Source organism: Xenopus tropicalis, chromosome 3 (genome assembly GCF_000004195.4).
Source record: "Xenopus tropicalis strain Nigerian chromosome 3, UCB_Xtro_10.0, whole genome shotgun sequence".
NCBI classification, from domain to species: Eukaryota; Metazoa; Chordata; class Amphibia; order Anura; family Pipidae; genus Xenopus; species Xenopus tropicalis.
In genome coordinates this window covers 122,384,449-122,406,455 of record NC_030679.2, presented here as the reverse complement: position 1 = coordinate 122,406,455, position 22,007 = coordinate 122,384,449, and the positions used below count along the sequence as shown (strand labels likewise).

General features: G+C 41.9%; 1 protein-coding gene across 4 annotated transcripts in view; it reads left to right on the top strand.

Moving 5' to 3' along the window:
* The window catches only part of gmcl1 (germ cell-less, spermatogenesis associated 1), a 37,355-nt gene that overhangs the window by 2,045 nt on the left and 13,303 nt on the right, over positions 1–22,007 (top strand). The window contains exons 1-10 of one of the 4 annotated variants that reach the window (XM_012966751.3): positions 314–682; positions 5,087–5,136; positions 5,900–6,060; positions 7,708–7,831; positions 8,811–8,907; positions 11,944–12,041; positions 12,311–12,423; positions 13,281–13,346; positions 13,695–13,779; positions 20,782–20,872. In XM_012966751.3, the coding sequence (XP_012822205.1) occupies positions 5,909–6,060; positions 7,708–7,831; positions 8,811–8,907; positions 11,944–12,041; positions 12,311–12,423; positions 13,281–13,346; positions 13,695–13,779; positions 20,782–20,872 (826 nt within the window). In that variant the 5' untranslated portion in view covers positions 314–682; positions 5,087–5,136; positions 5,900–5,908. 4 annotated transcript variants of the gene reach the window in all.

Below are 22,007 nucleotides of genomic sequence, written 5' to 3'. Positions count from 1 at the left end.
CCTCCCATGCCCCACTCTGTCAGTGTGCTTCCTCCCATGCCCCACTCTGTCAGTGTGCCTCCTCCCATGCCCCACTCTGTCAGTGTGCCTCCTCCCATGCCCCACTCTGTCAGTGTGCCTCCTCCCATGCCCCACTCTGTCCCTAATTACATTAAAGCTTCGTGCGGCGCTGTCAGGCTTGCCACATACTCTCCCTGTCTGTCTGCTTCCTCCGCCTTCTGGGCCCTCCTCTACCTGCTGTCAAACATACTTAGCCCTTCCTCTGCTCTGGGTCAAATTCTACAATCCATCCAAATTTCCCCATTCAGTCAGCCTTATCGCCCAGGGAGGACGGCACAAGGCGGAGGAATCAGGCAGAGCGGAGCAGGCGTGTAACTCAGGCCGGAGATATTAGCGGAGACTTTAGAGCAGGGAAGGAGCGGGCGTTCCGTTTAATTTCGGAAGCATGTCCCAAAACGGACACCGTAGCAAAGTGGGGTGTAGGGAGAGTGGGAGGGGCTAGAAAGTGTCTCAGAGAGTTGTAGCTGTGGCTGAGTGGGACCCGCGGCGGATGTGCGCTGCTGCAAAGTGTTAGAGATTTGCCTGGGGCGCCTGAGAGATCTGCTTTGGATGTGCTGAACGCTAACCCGCCTTTACCCTCCATGGCTCCGCCGGGCTGGGGCACAGGAACTGGCACATACAGGTGGGTGGCACCCAGGAATGCTTTGGCTCCCTGTGTATGGCACCGCGGGCACACGGACACTGTATTTGTTACAGGCACTCTCTGTGTGGGGCAGGAGAAATTGCACTGACTGAACATTCATATTCACTAAACTTATCTCTTATATACTGGGTTACCTGATGGAGCCATACATATATATATATATATATTATTATTAACATGCATTTATAAAGCGCCAGTAAATGCCTCAGTGCTGTACAATACATTGGGTATACATAATTACGTACAAAGTAATAACTGATACTAAAGGGTGATATAAGTATAAGGGCTTGATACACAGAGTGTGGGAGTGGGACACATCAGAGTAATATATGAGATGTAGCACAGGGCATTGCTTTTAGCAAGGGGTTAATGAGAGAGGAGTCAGAGCAGGTCAGTAGAGGAGTTTACCACACACACACACACACACACACACATATATATATATATATATATATATATATATATATATATATATATATATATATATATATTATTATGTGGGGCACATTCCAGTGCCTGCCCAACTGATATCTGTCAGAAAATTGTCTATTTTTGTTGGGCAGGTTTAAAAATCCCCTCAGACACTGATTGCGTTGGCATGGTAATGCATCCCTTGTGTGACAGGACCCCCCCTACTCCTGCAGTATGATCTGGTTGTTGGTCAGTGCAGTTCACTCATTTCCTATTAGTTTGTATGCACTGTAGCGCAGGCAAGCTTTAAACACAGGTGGAATGCATGAATCGGTTATTGGTTGCTTTATATGTTACTCTGTATGTCTAATGTATAAACCCACTTATTGTACAGCGCTGCGGAATATGTTGGCGCTTTATAAATAAATGTTAATAATGTTAATAAATTGTGTTCCACCTGCATTCTGTGTTTTTCGGCAACCTCACGGTCATTTAGGAAATACAGGGCTGCATTAACTCCTGCGTTCCCTTGAGCTGGAATGCATGAAAGATCTAGAGGCTGATTTACTAATCCACAAATTTGAATCCGAATGGGAAAAATTCGGATTGGAAGTGAACATTTTGCGACTTTTTCGTGTTTTTTTCAATTTTTTCGTTGCCGTTACGACTTTATCGTAAATTGTAGCAACTTTTTTGTAGCCGTTACGACTTGCGCGAATAGTCGCGACTTTTTCGTAGCCGTTACGATTTGCTTGTATATTTTTGCAACTTTTTCGTATTGAGTGCTCGTAAACAGCGGGCAAAACTTTCAGACTTTGCATGATTTTGGAAGCCTCCCATAGGGCTCAATGGCACTCTGCAGCTCCAACCCGGCCCAAGGAAAGTCTCCCATAGGGCTCAATGGCACTCTGCAGCTCCAACCCGGCCCAAGGAAAGTCTCCCATAGGGCTCAATGGCACTCTGCAGCTCCAACCTGGCCCAAGGAAAGTCTCCCATAGGGCTCAATGGCACTCTGCAGCCCCAACCTGGCCCAAGGAAAGTCTCCTATAGGGCTCAATGGCACTCTGCAGCTCCAACCCGGCCCAAGGAAAGCCTCCCATAGGGCTCAATGGCACTCTGCAGCTCCAACCTGGCCCAAGGAAAGTCTCCCATAGGGCTCAATGGCACTCTGCAGCTCCAACCCGGCCCAAGGAAAGTCTCCCATAGGGCTCAATGGCACTCTGCAGCTCCAACCCAGCCCAAGGAAAGTCTCCCATAGGGCTCAATGGCACTGTGCAGCTCCAACCCGGCCCAAGGAAAGCCTCCCATAGGGCTCAATGGCACTCTGCAGCTCCAACCTGGCCCAAGAAAAGTCACGATACTGAAGCTTGAATGAATCCGAAACTTTCGTACTCGGCGCGAAGGCTACGAAAAAGTCGCAACAATTCGCGCAAGTCGTAACGCTACAAAAAAGTCGCGACAATTTGCGAAACAGTCGTAACGGCTACGAAAAAGTCGCGTCAATTTACGGAAAAATCGCAAAATACTGATCATTACGAAAAAAAACGCATTCGGACGCCTTCGGACGGTTGGGGATTAGTAAATCAGCCCCCTAGTGTAGGAGAATGCATGGGCAAACGCTTTTAATAGAGCCCCTGTGGTGAGGTTTAGGGGTGAATGCTTATATGGTCTACTACAGAGGTCCCCAACCAGTGGCTCAGTAGCAAAATGTTGCTTCCAGTGGTGCAGATGCGTATTTTTGAATTTCTGGCTTTTAGGCAAGTTTTGGCTACATAAAAACCCAGTGTAGTGCCAGACAGAGTCTCCTGTAGACTGCCAGTCCACATAGGGGCTACCAAATAACCAATCACAGCCCTTATTTGGCACCCCCAGGTATATTTTTTGTTTAAGTTTCTCCCTTACTCTTTTTGCATTTCAATGTTCTCACAGGTTAAAAAAAAAAGATTGGGGACCCATGGTTTATTTAGAAGCACATAAAAGCTCAGATTGATGGTCAGTTAGCATGAGATTTGGGATGAACATCTGTTTGCTCTCCCAGATATTCATGAAACAATCACTGGTATTGCAATGTGTAACTATATCTGTAACCTGTTTATGAAGGAGCCCAGGAAATATGTTCCAATAGGGACTTGAGCCAAGAAAAGGTCTGACAACTACACGATTAGGCACTTTCAGGACTTAAAGGAGAAGGAAAGGCTAATAAAGGGTTAATCTCAAGCTGCAGGCATACCTTCTGTTGTCTCAATAGTGCCCTTAAGTCTCCCCATATTTCACCTGTTCAGATGATCAGAAGCCAAACAGGAAGAAAAAACGCTGAGCTGTGTAAGACAGTTCCCATAATACCTCGCTCCTGCACAGACACCCAGACCAAGTGAACATGCTCAGTTAGTAAGACTTATGAGTCAGCTTCCTGCTGATTGGCTCAGATCCACATTCCTAAGGGGGGGAGGTAAGTTCTTAGCATTCTTGAGGGGGGGGAGCAGCAGAGAGGAGAGAGCAGAAAGCTGCATGTCTCTGGAACATGAATTACAGACACAAGAAATCTTGTGACAGAAGTTAGTGCAGCGTAGTTCTGTGAGTGCTTATGGCTGTATTTACATAGACCTTTATGATAAAGCTTACTTGGTTTTTACCTTTCTTTTTCCTTTAAATCTCCATGCCCCATAATTAGTATACAAACGGTATCTTTGGCTAATTTCTCACCATTGGGTTTGATGTAAATTAGTAGCTCTGATTATCTCTGGAAAACGGTCAGTGAAAAAATATGTGGAGGTTAGGTAGCTACCTAATATATACATTCCCTGGCCAATGTCCAGTTTGTTCTCCACCCCACGCTATTTTTAATTGGGTTTTTTTTTCTTTTCTATTAGTATAATTTGAGTTTGAAGTTTAATAAAGGTTTAATTTTAATAATGAGTTTCCTACCATCCTCGGTGAGTCCTTTTGCCTAACAATTGATGTGGGTAATGGGCCATACTATTGAAGTCTAACAGGGAACATCTATTGGGGTGTTTCCTAATTTCTTTGATTTTTACATATATATATACTTCATTTGCACATTACTTGGGGATGTTTTCTCCACCTTTGTATCTCTCTAGTCAAGTATAATTGACATTTATTAGAGGTTACTGTGGCTTCTCTTCTTTTGTATATTAAAAAATATATGGAGTTGTCTCCAGTTGCTTCCTGTTGTGGATAAGTGGAATATGCCCAAATATGGCACACATACACAGCTGTCAGCTGTACGAAAATGTCTAAGCTTTCAAGTGACAGTTCTGCAGGTGTGCCATACTTAGGGTGATTCCAGTTGTCCACTGTAGTAAGTGCTTGGCAACGGTTTCATATATTTTGTTTGCCTTTGTCATTTTTTTTTTAGCAGTAGTAAGAATTTAAACTATAAGGCCATTGACTTATACAGTATGTGTTTAATGGTGTTACAAAACATCAGAATTTGTCTCAAAGCCTCCTAGTTATACATAAAGGCAATTTTGCACGCATTAGTAAAATACAGACCTCACTATTGCTTTCCTGTTTCATAGGTTTTTAGTTGGCTGTAATAGGAAGCGACTAGGACATTTCTGGCCATTTCGCCACAGTGTGTTTAGCTTAGAAAAAGCAAAGTGTATGCCATAACCTTGGCAAGAATAAGGGTATCAAAAGTGTTCCATTTTCAAACATAAATGAATCCTTGTATCGCCACCAAATGAAACTGTTGCAAAGCAACAGACTAGCTGTCAGGGCTGGCACCCTGTGGTTGCCTGTGTGCATGCAAGGGATTGTTCTGTTGCAGACTTTGGTGTGGCATTTGTAAAAAAGCTTCGGCCTGTTTTGCTTGTGAGTTATGGATAGGAAAGGTATTTGTTTATTGTAATAATCAGATTCATGTCTGGTTCTGGGCTATTAACAGGGTTTTACCTGAATGCTGACCATTGCTTAGTGCTATATTTTATTTGTAGATCTGTCTTTACACAGATCCCATTTGGCAGTCGCTCTGATCCAACGGAGAATCAAACCCGATCGAGGTATGTCCAGTTTCAGGCCAGATGTTGGGTTGGTCCGTTGGGGGTACCCATGCAGGGGCAGATACACTGCCAAGTTGGCTAAAATCTTCCCGTGTATAGCCACCTTTAGAGCACAGGGCACTTTAACACTAGGCCAACTAACTGATCAGACATTGTTGCTGTGGTGGCACAGATGGTTGGAGGATGCTCATATCAGCTGGGTAGGGCAGTTTGCGCGAAATCGCGCCGCCGCGTCTGCCATCCCGCCGGCAACTTACATGTTCGCCGGTGGGATGGCAGGGGTAGGCAACTCGGGGAGATTAGTCGCCCGCAAACAGGGAGTTTTGCCGCGGGCGACTAATCTCCCCGTGTGCCAGAGCCCTAAGGAACACACTAGCCCACGTTACATTTTGCACTTCTTCCAGTCTTCCATTTGTCTCCTATTGGGCTTGGGAAAGTGCATACACTCTACAGAACTTATGTGAGCTTTCACTGCTGCACTATTTGCAGTAAGTGTGTAATGTAAGATGGTAAATTATTTGTTGGCATGTATGAGAGAAAAGTTGGAAAAGGTGGGTGATTGGAAGGCAAAATAATGTTGTTTTAATTCCTTTTCACTGCAGAGTGGTACAGTATTTAAGTAAAATTAATAGCAAGTTCTTGACATTTAGAGGAGAGATCAGTTTATACTGGTCTCTTGCATGAAATTGAGTGCATGTGGAATGTTCAAAACATCTATTTGTGCTCTTACTAATCACTAAGTGAATATTTTGGATTTTTATAGGTTCTGACAATGGGCAGTTTGAGCAGCAGACTATTATGGAAAGAGTCCAAGCAGAAGGCTGTTGGCTCGTGCGAACACAGGAAAAGGAAAAGAAGCTTGGAGTGCCATTGTGAGACTGAGACTGATGAGGAGCTTGAAAACCTACTGAATACTCCAAGAAGGTATGCCGTATGTTTATAAAGTTTTAAGCCATCTTTTTTTCTCTTCTCATCATTGAAGAGTGATACCGTAATTTAGTGAAATTCGGCCTGTGACTTTTCTTCTGTTGCTAAACTGCAGAACTGCAAATTTTCATGAGACAAAGCTACATTCAGAATGCAAGAAATGCTGACACGGTACATTCTGTAAAATGTCTTGTATAGATTCTTAAAGGAGAAGTAAGGCCTTTTTTGGGCTGCCTCCACAGATCCCCCCCCCACCTCTAAACCGCCTGGACCAAACTGGTGTTGAAAGCCCTGTTCCTCATACAAAAGACAGAGCTTTGCAGCATGGTTGGAGGCCACCATGTCCGTTTGCATTCTTTCTGGCTTCTGGGGCTGATCGGTAACCACCAGGAGCCTGGACCTGACTGCCTTCCTGTGCAAGTGCTTCTGTTTACCTATAGTGCTGTCCAACTGGCAGCCCGTGCCCCCCCAACACCTGGCTGGCTACTTTGATGGCTTACTGTACCTTTTGTGTAAGCTTTAAATGGTATCAGTACTGAGGTTAACTGGCCCCCTGCATGGTTTACACCTCAGAATCAGGCTGTAATCCCTCTGTATTGTTTAAACATGTAATCCCCTGTACTGTTAACACCTTTTAATCTCTGCATTGTTCACCCCCTACAGTGTTCACACCTCTGGCTCAGACTGTAAGCACCCACATTGTGTGCAGAGTATGGCACACACAGGCAGGGTAGGGCAGGCAGAGTATGGCACACGCAGGCAGAGTATGGCACACACAGGCAGCGTTGGGCAGGCAGAATATGGCACACACAGGCAGCGTAGGGCAGGCAGAATATGGCACACACAGGCAGGGTAGGGCAGGCAGAATATGGCACACACAGGCAGGGTAGGGCAGGCAGAATATGGCACACACAGGCAGCGTAGGGCAGGCAGAATATGGCACACACAGGCAGCGTAGGGCAGGCAGAATGTGGCACACACAGGCAGCGTAGGGCAGGCAGAATGTGGCACACACAGGCAGGGTAGGGCAGGCAGAGTATGGCACACACAGGCAGGGTAGGGCAGGCAGAGTATGGCACATCCTGCCTGCCCTATGCTGCCTGTGTGTGGCACACTCTGCCTGCCCTATGCTGCCTGTGTGTGCCATACTCTGCCTGCCCTATGCTGCCTGTGGTAGGTGAAACTGGCAGGGGTTTGTTCTGGGAGTTTGTGAGTAGTTGGAAATAGCCATTGAATGATCCCTAAGGTGTGTAATTATGTGTTTGGGGTTTCTGTGCTATCCACAAGTGGGGGGAGGAGGCATATGGATTTAAGGGTATGTCTTAATTCTTTCACATATGAACGATGGTTTGAAATATAGTCTTAAAAGCTTGTGTGGGTGTGGCTTTAAGTGGGTGTGGTTTAAAAAGGAGTGGTCAAAACTGGCTTCCATTTGCGGTCCTCCACTAAGTATGATTGAGAAATACTGGCCCTCGGCACCACATATGTTGGACAGCACTGACCTATCAGAATGGTATGGTTTAGCAGGGATGGTACTTTTGTGGGTGGTGCAAAATGTTTTTGCTGTGGCAGAAAATGTTTACTTTATTCTCACAAAAATGCAATAATAAATTTAGATTGCATATAATTGTTTATGTTTTGTAGGAAGAAATTGAAAAGCACATCAAAGTACATCTACCAGACTCTATTTCTCAATGGAGAAAACAGTGATATTAAGATTTGTGCACTTGGGCAAGAATGGAGCTTGCACAAAATCTACCTCTGCCAGGTATGTTGTATTGTGACTACAGGCTATGGGAGAGCCAAGGTTGTTGGCCTTACTATGAAGGAATTTATTTACTGCTGCCCAAGGCCCAAATGGTATCAAAATATTCCACCTGGTCTACAAGGCCTGTCCCCTTAAGGCAGGTGTCCCCAACCTTTTCTTACTCATGAGCCACAGTCAAATGTTAAAAGACTTGGAGAGCAACACAAGCATCATAAAAGTTCATGGAGGTGCCAAATAAGGGCTAAGATTGGCTATTAGGCCACCTCTATGCACACTATCAGCTTACAGGGGGCTTTATTTGGCAGTAAATCTTGATTTTATTCAACCAAAACTTGCCACCAAGTCAGGAATTCAAAAATAGCTACCTGGTTTGGGGGCACTGAGAGCAACATCCAAGGTGTTGGTGAGCAACATGTTGCCCCCGAGCCACTGGTTGGGGATAACTGATCTATTCTGTTCAAACGTTTTCCTCTATACCGACCTGCCATAAATCTGAGTTGCGCACAGAGTGCAAAGGCACCATCATCTTCTTCTTCAGATCCTCTTCTGTTAGTTTGCTTATATGGATCTTATGGAGCATGTGAAGTAGAAGCTGATTGAGGATGTAGATTCAACTGCGCAGCGTCGGGACAAGCTAGCCGGGCACCCTAGGCAACCTGGCCTGCCTCCACATGCACAGGGGGTGGGCATGGAAGAAGGCCAAGTTGCCGAGCGCACAAGGCCGGCCGGCCTGCGCTGCGTAAGGCTTGTGGAGCTATACTGAAGACGGGGGGAGAGGTAATGCGGGCATTCAGGCAGAGGGGTGATCTCTGGGCTTCTTAGACAGGAGGCTATGGGAGGAAGGAAATAGTCATCAGTCAGCTTGAGAGACAGGATAAGTAGCCTTTTATAAAAGCTAGGGAGAAAAGGAAAATAAAGATATGCATTGCATAGTGCCAAACCTGTAGGTATTTTTAACATGACTTATTTCTTGATGCAGTCTGGTTATTTCTCAAGTATGTTCTGTGGATCCTGGAGAGAGTCCAGTATGAATGTGATAGAGCTGGAGATTCCTGACCACAATATTGATGCAGAAGGTAAGAAGATCTCACATGACACAATTAATTTTTTAATACAATATTGCAACAAACAATTGAGGAAACACTTATTGAGCTTGTTTGTCTACAGTACCCTGTGGGTAATTTGTTTATATAGCAAAAAGGCGCCATATAATTTTTTTCTCTAAAAGAATGTCATTGCATTTCTTCCAGTAAATCTGTGTCCTTTTCTAAGAAGTGGAAGGTACATGATACCTTATCTGGGAACATGTTTCCAGAAAGCTCCAAATTACAGGAAAGCTATCTCCCATAGAGTCCATTTTAAGAAAATAGTTCTAATTTTAAAAACCATTCTTATTCTCTTTAATAATAAAACAGTTTGGTGGATACTAAGCTGCAATAATTCATATTGGTGGCGAAGCAATCCTATAGAGTTTATACATGATTTTTAGCAGAGTTAAAAGGGTTGTTTACCTTTGAGTTAACTTTTAGTATTATGCAGAGAGTGATATTCTGAGACAATTTGCAATTGGTCTTCACTTTTTATTATTTATGGGTTTTTTTTAAATTATTTCCTTTTTTGTTCAATGGCTTTGCAGTAGGGATGAATCCCGGACTTGGTTTGGGATTCTGCCAAGATTCGGCCTTTTTCAGCAGGGTTTGGCCAAATCCATGCCTCTGACCGAACTGAAAAATTTTCACTACGTGCTGCACGTGCGGTTCTATTTAACCCTCTCTTATCCTAATTTGCATATGCAGATTCGGTTCAGTATTTGGCCAAATCTTTCCCAAAGGATTTGGGTTTCGGACGAATCCCAAAATAGTGGATTTGGTGCATCCCTACCTTGCAGTTTGGAGTTTCAGCAGCTGTCTGGTTGCTAGCATCCAAATTACCTTAGCGACCAGGGAGTGGTTTGAATAAGACTGGAATATAAATGAGAGGCCTGAATAGAAAGATAAGTAATAAAAGTAACATTAAACCTTTAGCCTCACAGAGCAAATGTTTTTGGCTGCTGGGGTCAGTGACCCCCATTTGAAAGCTGGAAAGACTTAGAAGATGATGACTAATAATTCAAAACTATAAAAAAGAAATAAGGAAGACCAAATGGAAAGTAGCTTAGAATTAGCCATTCTATAACATATTAAAAGTTAACTTACAGGTGAACTTTAAGGTATGGAGATCCAAACTATGTAAAGATTACTTATCTGGAGAACCCAAGGCATATGGCACATGGGGAGATTTAATTCCTGCGGGTAAATCTGGGCTTCTTTGGGCGACAAATCTCCCTGTGTGTCATGAGCCTTAGGTTAATGGCGTACTACTGTTTTAGGCATTTTAATAAATGCATTTTGTGTCCCAATGATGTAGTGTTAAAGAAGAACAAAGGGTTAAATCACTGGGGGGATGGCAACATTTTGGCCAGTGCTTCTGTTAGCAGAAAGCGGCACCGACCCAGGGTATTTTTGGAGTAGCTCTGTTGGGTGCCATCTTCTTCCTCTTCGGTCTTCTTTTCTTCAGGTGTGGGAAGATGCATGCGCAGTAGAGTGAAAAATCCAGGCTTTTTGTGTCCAAGTTTAGCTATTACTCAGCTGCGCATGAGCTTCTGAACTGGAACAAAGGGAAGTTGAGTTAAAGGAGATGACAACAAATTTATTCCAAAATACCCCAGACTTTTCGCAGTTTTTAACAAGCAGGAGCATCGGGCTGGGTATCAGCGTGTGCCTAACATATTGGCGGCTTCCCAGGGATTTAACCTTTCGTTCTCCTTTGACGACAACCCCCATAAACTTACATTTCAGTCGCCTGATGATGAGAACTTGATAAGTGATAGCTGTTTAAAGGAGAACTCACATGCTCAGTGTGCTCTCGGCAGCTGCTGAAAAGCAAATTATCTAGCAGAAACTTAGGTTTGTCTGTCATAGAGGGTGATGCTTCAGGGTTGATTATTCATTTCTGATAATGCTAATTGCACTGGTTTTAGAGCCGCCATGCACTAATAATCTGTATTATTTACTAATCAGCCTTATAATGTGACATTTATATTTTATATACACAGTATATTGTGTGTGGGTCCATAAGTGACAGCAGCACAGAACATGGGCAGGGAATCAGCAGAAAAGAAGATGGGGGGGCTACTGGGGGCATGTTTGGAGGCATAGATCGTCATTGCTAAGGGCTGGGGTTGCCTTGGGCTTGTACAGAAGCCTAAAACATAATGTATAACTTTTCTAGCCTTTAGTTAGGCTTTAGTTCTCCTTTACGGAAACTTTGTAAACACATACATATACACACTGAAAAAGCTCATGCATACACTTAAAACCGTATGTACGAGTGTACTAGGCTTAGTATGCAACTTGGCACATCATGTTTATGTACTTAATATTATTAAATAAATACTGAATATTATGCTGAGAAAAAAGAAAACTTTGCCTATGCTGCCACCTGCTGGAAGCAAAGTCACAGTAAATAGATGAACTGACAATCCTAATTGACCATCTTGGCAGAAAACTCATGAAAAGTTTTTATTTCCATCATTTGATTCTCTGGGCTTTAGAGAGAAAGTGATGAGCAAATCTGTCCTGTTTTGGTTGGCTGAAAATGTAGCAAAATGGTGTTTTTTCTCACGCACACGTTTTTTCTCCAAATACATTAAAGTCAATGGACATTTTCTCTTTGTGATTTATTTTTTTTTTTGTTGCAGCAAATTTTTGCTGCAGTTTGGCGAAAAAATTTGCCAATGGTGAAATGTGGAATTCACTGCGAATAGGTAAATCATGTGCACGCAGCTTAGTAATACAGTCTGCCAGACAGACAGTAGATGGCAGTATTTCCACAATGTATAACCAGTAATTGATCACTAAACTGTAAAATAAAGGCATATATCAATGAATATGCTCATTTAGCCTTAATTCTCCAGAAACACTGATTATAAGATACCAAAAAGAACCGTTTGCAATTAAACATAGCAAACTGTTTTGCAAAAGGGAGAAAGGAGGAGGATCTTGGGTACCCAAGTGACTTTCCCCTGCCCAAACAATGAACAAACTTACTTTCAGCTAGATCTCTCTTTTCAGCCCTACAGGTAGCATTTGGCTCCCTCTACAGAGACGATGTCTTAATAAAGCCCAGCCGTGTCATTGCTATCCTAGCAGCTGCCTGTATGCTACAGCTTGTAAGTATTCTTGCACCTTAATGGCATCCCTCTTCTCTATCACTTCTCTAGTGTATATAGGAACAAGCAGTTTCTTACCTAATTAAACATTAGATCTACTGTCATTTGTTAATTTTCTTTTCATTTGCCTTCTAACTTCCAACTTTAGACACTACATTTATTAAGCTAGCCACTATTTTCTAGCAGCTTTTGTGGCTGAGAGAATTCAATATGTCGGCCTCCAATTTACCTTCTGTGACTGAAAACCTGCTGCTTATTTGATCTATTAGGATGGTTTAATCCAGCAGTGTGGGGAAACCATGAAGGAGACCATCAGCGCGCAGACAGTTTGTGGATATTCATCTGCAGCCGGCGTTTACGGATTAGACTCTGTAAAGAAAAAGTGTGTGCAGTATCTTATTTTATTTGCAATACAAATAATTTATGTAATTGGAAGTCTTCATTTACTGACTTAAGATGGCCATACAAGGGCTGGTATAAGCTTCTGTCTCAGGCCATCTAGATTGAATTGGCAACTTATTTACCTGTGTATAGACCTTGCTCAGCAGCCTGCCAGACCACTCATACTTGTCTGAAACCATCCAGTTATCTCCCTGTTAGGTTAGATGATCCCCCTGGACAATGATCCCATTGGCCCTTTGATGCAGTCCTCTCCATATGGGTCAGTATAGGTCCACCTTATGATCTGATATGTGGCCCGGTGGTAGTGTAGTTACATCCATAATGCCTAGATGGATAACACCAATTTATAAACATAATGTATTGTAGAAGTTTATAGGGCTCTGTATACATAAACATAACATACATGCAACTGTTTCCCCTCCCCAATTAGTGGTCCATGGGTTATGAGCTTTCTGCCTTCTCATAACCTGTATCCAACCCAAAGATTCAGTAAGATCCATGCGTGATGATTTCAGAGTTGGGCATGGTATGGTTACTAAAGGGAGAGGGGAATGTGCTGTGATATCACCACATGAGAGATGCTCTGCAAATCTGCCCTTCAGCTCATGCCTTCAGGTGGTCTATTAGCCTGGACATGCCCATCCCATGTGTTTTGGCCCCAATCCCACTCATCTCTGCCATCCAGCCTAGTTTCACATAGGAGGAAATGCTCAGTCTTTATCTTTGTGAGATATTTTTTTTTTGTGATGTTTTTGCTTGGTTTCTCTGTCCTGTTACATGAAGTAAGTCACGTATTTTTTCTCTGTGTTCTAAAATCCTTTGGTTTCCTAATTATAGGTGCCTTGAGTGGCTTCTAAATAACTTAATGACTCATCAGAGTGTTGACCTGTTTAAAGAACTAAGGTAAGATTCATACATACAGTCCTAAAAACTGACATCTGTTAAGCAGTTTGACCCCATCTGTGCCCTTAATTTACCTGAGTAGCAACACATGACCACTCTGCTTATACACATAATATTTCATAAGCAGCTAATTTTCTGTTTCTTCTTAATTCTGTTATGATTCATTTGTACTTTTGTTCTGATTCTTATCATGTCAGATATTTGCTGGTAAACCTCTGTTCAGCTAAATCTTTAAAATTAATGTATAGGTATATTCTCTTTCCTATTAGTGCATGCAGGGCTAGTCCCTGGCTGCGCCATCTGTGTAATTCTGCTATTTCTTGTACATCTAATGAAATGTGTTTGCAGCATCGGTGTGATGGAACAGCTCATCGCCTCCCCTGACTTGCTTGTCATGCAAGTAGAAATGGATGTTTACACTGCTCTCAAAAAGGTATGGCTGTTTCCTTCTTCCTTGAAAAAGGTTCCAAAAGGGACAGAAACATTGGTTATACATCCAATAAGACCCTTGGTGCTGGTTGTGTTTTATTTTTTATTTTGAATTCCGTGCAGCTATCCAATAGCATTTTGGAGTGAGGTGCTGTCGTGAGGACATTAATTTATTTATATATATAATATATATGTGTATGTGTATATATACACATAATTAAGATAGGAATGTTTGTGTTGTATACATTATATACATCAGTTATACGTGTCACTCTTGGTTTTGACTTCCGACTGCTTGCTGCTTTGGCATAGCAAGCCCTAAAGTTCGGGAGAATCATTGGATTTTATTTGTACAACAATGTTTAACAAGAGATCGTGACCCGGTTCTGAATAATGTTACCTTGTTTTGAATAAGTGTCACGCTGTGTATATTATCTGTGTCCCATTTTCTTTATTTATTTATTTTTCCTTTACTTCTTTTGGGTAAATTCACATAAACACATACTCTTTTATTTATTCGGATCGTTTAGCATAATTATCTGTTATATTTCGTAACCTCAGTGTGGATTGTGTATATGTACTGTCTGATGTCATCACATTTGCATTTTTTGGGGGGTGTTTTCTCACGTTCACGGTATTGTCCGTTGGTGTTCCCGCCAAACACTGTTTATAAGGTTTTTTTTCACTTGTATTTGTAACTTTGACAAAGGCTGGTGTTGCAGCCGAAACGTCAGTTCCTCTGCCTCTTCAATAAAACTACAAAATTGAACCTAAGACCTGAGTGAGCGGTACCTTCCTTCGAGTACTTATGAACAATAATTGTGGAACTGCACCCAGGCATCTGTATTCGTTTTATACGAGAGTGCTGGCCTCTGCTGCATAATGTTTTCCTGTTTGGCCGTGGCACCCGAGATATTATGACTACTTAAGACACCTAATTTAGAAAACCTCATATATCAGTGTAATGGCAACCTCGGCAGTGAATGATGTGATCGACATTCCCCTCTCCGGCTTCCAATTTTCGGATATAGAAGCCGCTGATATTCTGTTTACTGAAACAGCTGACGAAATCTCACCTACAGCAGCTAATGTGGACCTTTACCACGAATTATTACATATGAAAGAACGTGAAATTGACTTTAAACTCCATGGCATATACTTGTCTGATTTTTATAAAAAACAACATATTCCCCGTGGGTTCAGGATCCGGAATATACCGACAATTGGGAGGAACAACATCGAATTCTGTAAACGTTGGTGTCAGATACTCAACAAATGTTCTCTGGATCTAATGCTATTAGTTATCGAGGAAGTCACAAAAAATCTGACCAAAACGCGCACGGAGATCGCCGCCTTTGAACAGGCACATCTGGCTTCTCTAGCATCTGACCAGGACACCCAGTGGCTAACAAAATTACAACTCCAACTTTCTCATTACACTTCTGAATTGCACAAATTCAAAAAACAAAAAGTCACCACCGTAACAACCGATTATCAGGGCAGGAGGGTCTACAGATGGTTGACGGGAGGTGAAACAAACCAACGGTTCCAATTCACACCCCGGGGTCAGAGACCGTTCCACCAATATCAGTTTGATTCCTCACCATATACATCAAACTCCTCAGACGCAGATACACCCTTGAGCCATAGAGGGAGACGGAGGGGACGACCACAACGCCCTATACCACAGGTACAGCCGCCTACCCACTATACACCTCCCACCACTCAGATAACATCGGGTAACCCTACTACTTTTTTAGACCAGCATACCCCAGCCATACACAGGGGCGGCCACACAAGAGAAGGGGTGGGCGTAAGCACAAGATCCGTCCGGGGAACGAAAACCCAGAGAAGGTAATTTTCAATCTGAGCTCCTGTGACATCACCCCCACTGAAATGGGTATTTTGTCCAAGGGCTTATCATTCGTTCCCACTCACTCTCCCAGCACCCTGGACACTATGATTGACATCTATAAGTTTCAGAGAACTCTGAAACTTAAGGAACATTTTAGAACATCCAATACTGCACGAGATACCTTCAGAGCACCCAGCAATTTTGAGCCCACCAACACCCCCAAATCTATTGAGGCTTTCACCAGACTCCTGGTGGATGAGACCAGGAAAACACGCACACGTGAAGGAGTCTACCCTAATATTACAAAGACTGAGAGAGAAGCCATACACAACTTGGCGAAAAACCCAAACATCGTTATTAGACCAGCGGATAAGGGGGGCTCCATTGTCATACAGAACTACAATGATTATCGATCTGAAATCTTGAAACAACTTTCGGATGGAACAGTCTATCAACGTGTGAACAGTGATCCCACATTCAAATTTAAAAAACAAATTGACCAAATTTTACACACAGCCCTGAACCTGGGAATCCTGAATGAAAATACGTGGGCTTACCTTACTAAAGACTTTCCCATTTGTCCTATCCTGTACACTCTCCCCAAGATCCACAAGAACCTGATTTCCCCCCCTGGTCGACCAATAGTGAGCGCCCGTGATTCTGTTCTCCAACCTCTGGCGGTATTTGTTGACTACTATCTGCAACCCATAGTACAGAAAACACCTACTTACATTAAAGATTCTGGAGACTTTCTGTTACAACTGCACAAAGCCTGCCCTTTACCCAGAAACACGAAACTGGCAACCATGGATGTGTCTTCTCTGTATACGGTTATACCAACAGAAGATGGTATGGCTGTAGTAAGGGATGCCCTGCTACAACACCCTGATCCTAAACGACCACACACAGACTTCCTAATGGATTTACTGCGCTGCTGTCTGACTATGAATTATTTCAAATTCGAACTCTCATACTACCTTCAGATCAGTGGCACAAGTATGGGGTCGAATGTAGCCCCCTCATTCGCCAACCTCTATATGTCAAACTATGAACAATCGTGTATTATATCAAAATTCGGAGCGCATATATACAGGCTTTTTCGGTTTATCGACGATTTGTTTCTACTGTGGACGGGCACAACTGATCAATTTTTACAGATGGTAAAAGCATTGAATGAACTTCCCTCCACCATCCGGTTTACGGCGAACATCAATGACCACAATATTTCCTTCCTTGACTTGGACATCACCATCACTGACACAGGAATAAGGAGTACTACCTACAGGAAGGATACTGATAGGAACACATTATTACACCACACCTCTTGCCACCCTCCCCACCTGCTCAAGTCCATTCCATACTCACAAATGATCCGTATGGTACGTAATAACTCGGACTTGACTCAATTACATCTACAACTGGATGAACTGATGCTCCGTTTTGAACACCGAGGCTATAATCACAATCACTTATTAAAATGCAGGGATAGAGCTCTCTTACTCACACAGAACGATGTACTTGAACCAGGAAGGCCGGCCACTTGTCCTGACCAACAGGAATGTCTGACTTTCTTGACCACCTACAACCCTGAAACTAGATTTTTAACACAAGCAATAAAAGATCATTGGACAGTTCTTAGTAAGGATAGAACCTTACCTCCTGTTTTCAGGGACCAGCCCCGTATTGCTTATAGACGTGGTCGAAGTCTCAGGGATTTGCTGGTGAAAACCGACCCGAAGCATTGCTACAAGACTGATACTACTACCACTTGGCTTAACACAACCAAAGTGGGTTGTTTTAGATGCCCATCGTGTACCACATGTAATTACCTCAACACCGGCACCCATTTCAACCATCCTCACACGGGCAAACCAATTTCCATCAAACACCGTGTCACTTGCACTTCCAAGTACATTATCTATTTTATTAAATGCCCCTGTGGCCTATACTATGTAGGCAAGACCATCACGACCTTTCGTGATAGGATGGCAAATCATCGGTCGACCATTAGAACCGCGCTGGACACAGGAAAAGCAGATACTCCACTTGCCGCCCATTTCCTGCATTTCAGACACTCCCTTGCCAGTTTACGGTCAATGATTATAGACCATGTGCCTCCACCAGAGAGGGGAGGTAATCGTGAGAAATTGCTGCTTAAGATTGAATTACGCTGGATACATAGACTCAATACTGTTAGTCCTTTTGGACTCAATGAACTAATCTCATATTCTCCGTTTTATTTGCCATAATTGTATTTTGATATATTAATGATTTCTGCACAATGCTTTATATGTAACTGATTTAACCCTTATGCTTTATATGTAATACCATCTCCCTTGTTTTAACCCCTACTGGTTTGAACCGGTCCCTTAAGTCCCGGCAGCCAACTCTTTTATTCACACCTTCTTCGCTCTGATATATGATCACTTTATGCTACAACTTTTTTTCTTTAACAAGTATCATCACGTTTATTCACACCATGCTTACTCACCCTATCCAACCTCCCAGTGTTTCCTTACGTTTTTTACATCCACCACAAAATTTAGCCTGGCACCTCTAAGGTATTCAGTTGCTATGGACACGGGAACTAGTAGCGGGTGTTAGAGGTACACGCGCCAACAGCGATATGGGATACGTGCGGCACGGTCGGTTGATCAATGACCTCCACTGAACAGGAGTGTTACTATCACAGCCGTCACCTAGTCCCTGTACTGACATATCTCTCGTTACTGAGACACGGAACCAATCTATACCATGTCCTGATACCGGCCTGGCTCCTCCTCAATAAATAGGCACTGGGCGACTCGGATAGACGTTGGAAATTATGCTTATACAGTCCCCCCTCTGATATGTTCGGCTGAACATTGGGCTCATAGAGCACAGTGGGGGTGATGGTCTCCTCTGTTGACGACATGTAACTGTCTTACTTTATGTGGTATTCTCTACCCGGCTCCACTCCAATGAGTAACAACCAATGAGTTCTGGGCGCTCTGAGATTGATGTAGGCTGCCAATGCCTACAGCGTGTTACCTCCATACCCTACACCTTGTGCCTTAAGTTTGTGACTAAACACGGGATACGGCAGTTTGGATATTTGGTAAGTACCTGGACCTTGCCCACACTTACTCTTGCTTTCCTTTTTCTTTCTATGCTTTTTCTTTTATCTTGTTCTTCTGTGTTGACACGGATTTATCTTGCTTCTTTATGCCATCTTAAAGTGATACTCTACCCTTACCCTTACCCTTGGGACTGCATCTTTATCAGCCTGGCCGATCTTTAATTATGCAGTTGTTTAAACTCACCTCTTTGAATGGGTTATTCACTGCTCTCCACTAGATTATACACAGAAAACTTTAGGCTGACTTTCAGTACAAGTGCACTTTTTGTATACACTATATCCGTGTTCTATCCCGCAAAAATTAGTGCTATATCCCGATTTCTGATAGTGGATAGTCACTATGTAACTAGTAAGCAATGAGTTTTTGGTACAACTACAATTTATTACAAGACAATGACACGGGGCCCGAATGAGAATAAGTTTTTACAAGTGTAACAGTTTCGACACATGGGAGAACATATTATTACAGATAACAACTTACTGACATTTAGTACCCATTTTGTAACATTCTTTCACGATGACTTCTTACCATTCATTATGTGCTAAAGTAGCAATAGTTATCCCAGCAGAAGCAATAACTTAGCAGTATAAATGATTGATGCCTCTAATTATCCGGAGGAAAGCCACAGATACCCCCGATCCAACAGGACAAACTATGCTGGTGATTGATTCCCCCAGATTAGCACAGCAATCCTCGGTATAAATCTCTGCTTGAACTCCTATACGTGTGCTAAAGGTTCCCCATGAGCCCTCAAGTTTGCTGCTGCAAGGTGACTGAACGGCCTGACGAGTTTCCTTCTCCCGGAGTGAGTTTCTGTTTTTTGTCACAGATAGTGATCAGTGGCCCTGATGAGTATGCGGACAGACATAATTAAGATAGGAATGTTTGTGTTGTATACATTATATACATCAGTTATACGTGTCACTCTTGGTTTTGACTTCCGACTGCTTGCTGCTTTGGCATAGCAAGCCCTAAAGTTCGGGAGAATCATTGGATTTTATTTGTACAACAATGTTTAACACGAGATCGTGACCCGGTTCTGAATAATGTTACCTTGTTTTGAATAAGTGTCACGCTGTGTATATTATCTGTGTCCCATTTTCTTTATTTATTTATTTTTCCTTTACTTCTTTTGGGTAAATTCACATAAACACATACTCTTTTATTTATTCGGATCGTTTAGCATAATTATCTGTTATATTTCGTAACCTCAGTGTGGATTGTGTATATGTACTGTCTGATGTCATCACATTTGCATTTTTTGGGGGGTGTTTTCTCACGTTCACGGTATTGTCCGTTGGTGTTCCCGCCAAACACTGTTTATAAGGTTTTTTTTTCACTTGTATTTGTAACTTTGACAAAGGCTGGTGTTGCAGCCGAAACGTCAGTTCCTCTGCCTCTTCAATAAAACTACAAAATTGAACCTAAGACCTGAGTGAGCGGTACCTTCCTTCGAGTACTTATGAACAATAATTGTGGAACTGCACCCAGGCATCTGTATTCGTTTTATACGAGAGTGCTGGCCTCTGCTGCATAATATATATATATATATATATATATATATATATATATATGTGTGTATGTATTTATATATATATATATATATATATATATATATATGTGTGTGTATATATATATATATATATATATATATATATATATATATATATATATATATATATATATATATATATGTGTGTGTGTGTGTGTGTATGTATATTTAAAATATACAGACAACAACAAGAGGTCCTTTGTACTAGCTGAAAGGGGAAGCATATCTTAATAGCTTAATGCACCCCTGCCTAAGGGTTTAAAATTTAGTGAGCACAACTTTCCCTTTTTTGCTATATATATATATATATATATATAATATATATATATATATATTAATATATATATTAGATAGATAGATAGATATAGAGATATATAGATGTTTCTCTTGGATTTCTGTATAGTCATTAATTTTATAATCAAAGCTTTTTCTCCATGCATATTTAAAAACAAAAAAATAAATATATGTATTTCCTCTTAGTGGATGTTTCTGCAACTAGTGCCTTCTTGGAATGGCTCATTAAAACAACTGCTACCTGAAGCTGACGCTTGGTTTTCCAAACGCCGTAAAGGTTAGTAGGATGTGTTCATTTTTACATAAACAAATTACTCTCAGTATAGCATTTTGTATTCTAATATGATAAGCTGATATGTTATGTGTATACAAGTTTTTGTATATGTGGATTATTGGCTTGCAGATAAACAGAGAATCCTGACAATGGGGCTGAGAATCTGCCCCAGAGCCATTGGATTGAGTATTGAGGTGGGTTATAGCAGACTGATGAGATCGTCAAATGATCGGATCGGATCACAACAACAGGGTTATGGCCATCAGGGCAAGGATGTCATCCTGATTTCAGGGGTTGGGCTGATCGGAGGGGCCCAAACACAGGAAGATAAGCTGTAGACTGAGGCCAAATCAGCAGCTTAAATTTGCCCATGAATGGGTAGACAGAGATTTTCTACTATTTTTGTATTTTCTCTGTTTTTAGGAGGGAATAAAATGCTTAAAATTGCTCCCCATTTAGATACGAATATCCTGTGATGTAAGAGATGTAAGAAGCTGCTTTTTTGGTACCTGGAATTCACCTGTCCATCTTTATTTTTCCTTCTTTTAGACGTAATATCATATTATACATTGTAATACTGTGTTGTATTTTCTAGTATTATATTGTATTTTAGGGAAGCAGTAAGAGTTTTCATTTTTCAGCATTCTACAATTGTTTTTGAATGCAGTAACCCATATTATCCAATCAGCAATAAGCTTTTATCTGTTTACTGCAATTAGAATGAAAAAGTACATTTGTTATTGATTGCTATGGGTAACTGCACTGGGACAACTTTGTCCAGTGTTAGTAAACAAGGGTGTTGCTGTAGTTTTTACATTTTATATAATGCAGTAGATTTGCTGATGGTTATATGTTACAAAAACAGAACTATTAATCTGTATCTTGACAACCATTTTAGCCTAATACAGACACTGCAGGATAGATTTTATTTGGTAAAAGCTGCTGGATGGTTTTTATTTTGTCACGTACCACTTTTGGTGAATCTTTCCATTCCCTCAACAAAGTACAGTATGTAGGACGTCTTTATTTGAAGAATTAGGATTTGCCATTATGTTATTACATATTACCAGAGTTTTGAATGTACAGTTTTTCTCAAAAGTTTGTGAAACCTTTAAAATTTTCTATATTTTTATATCAA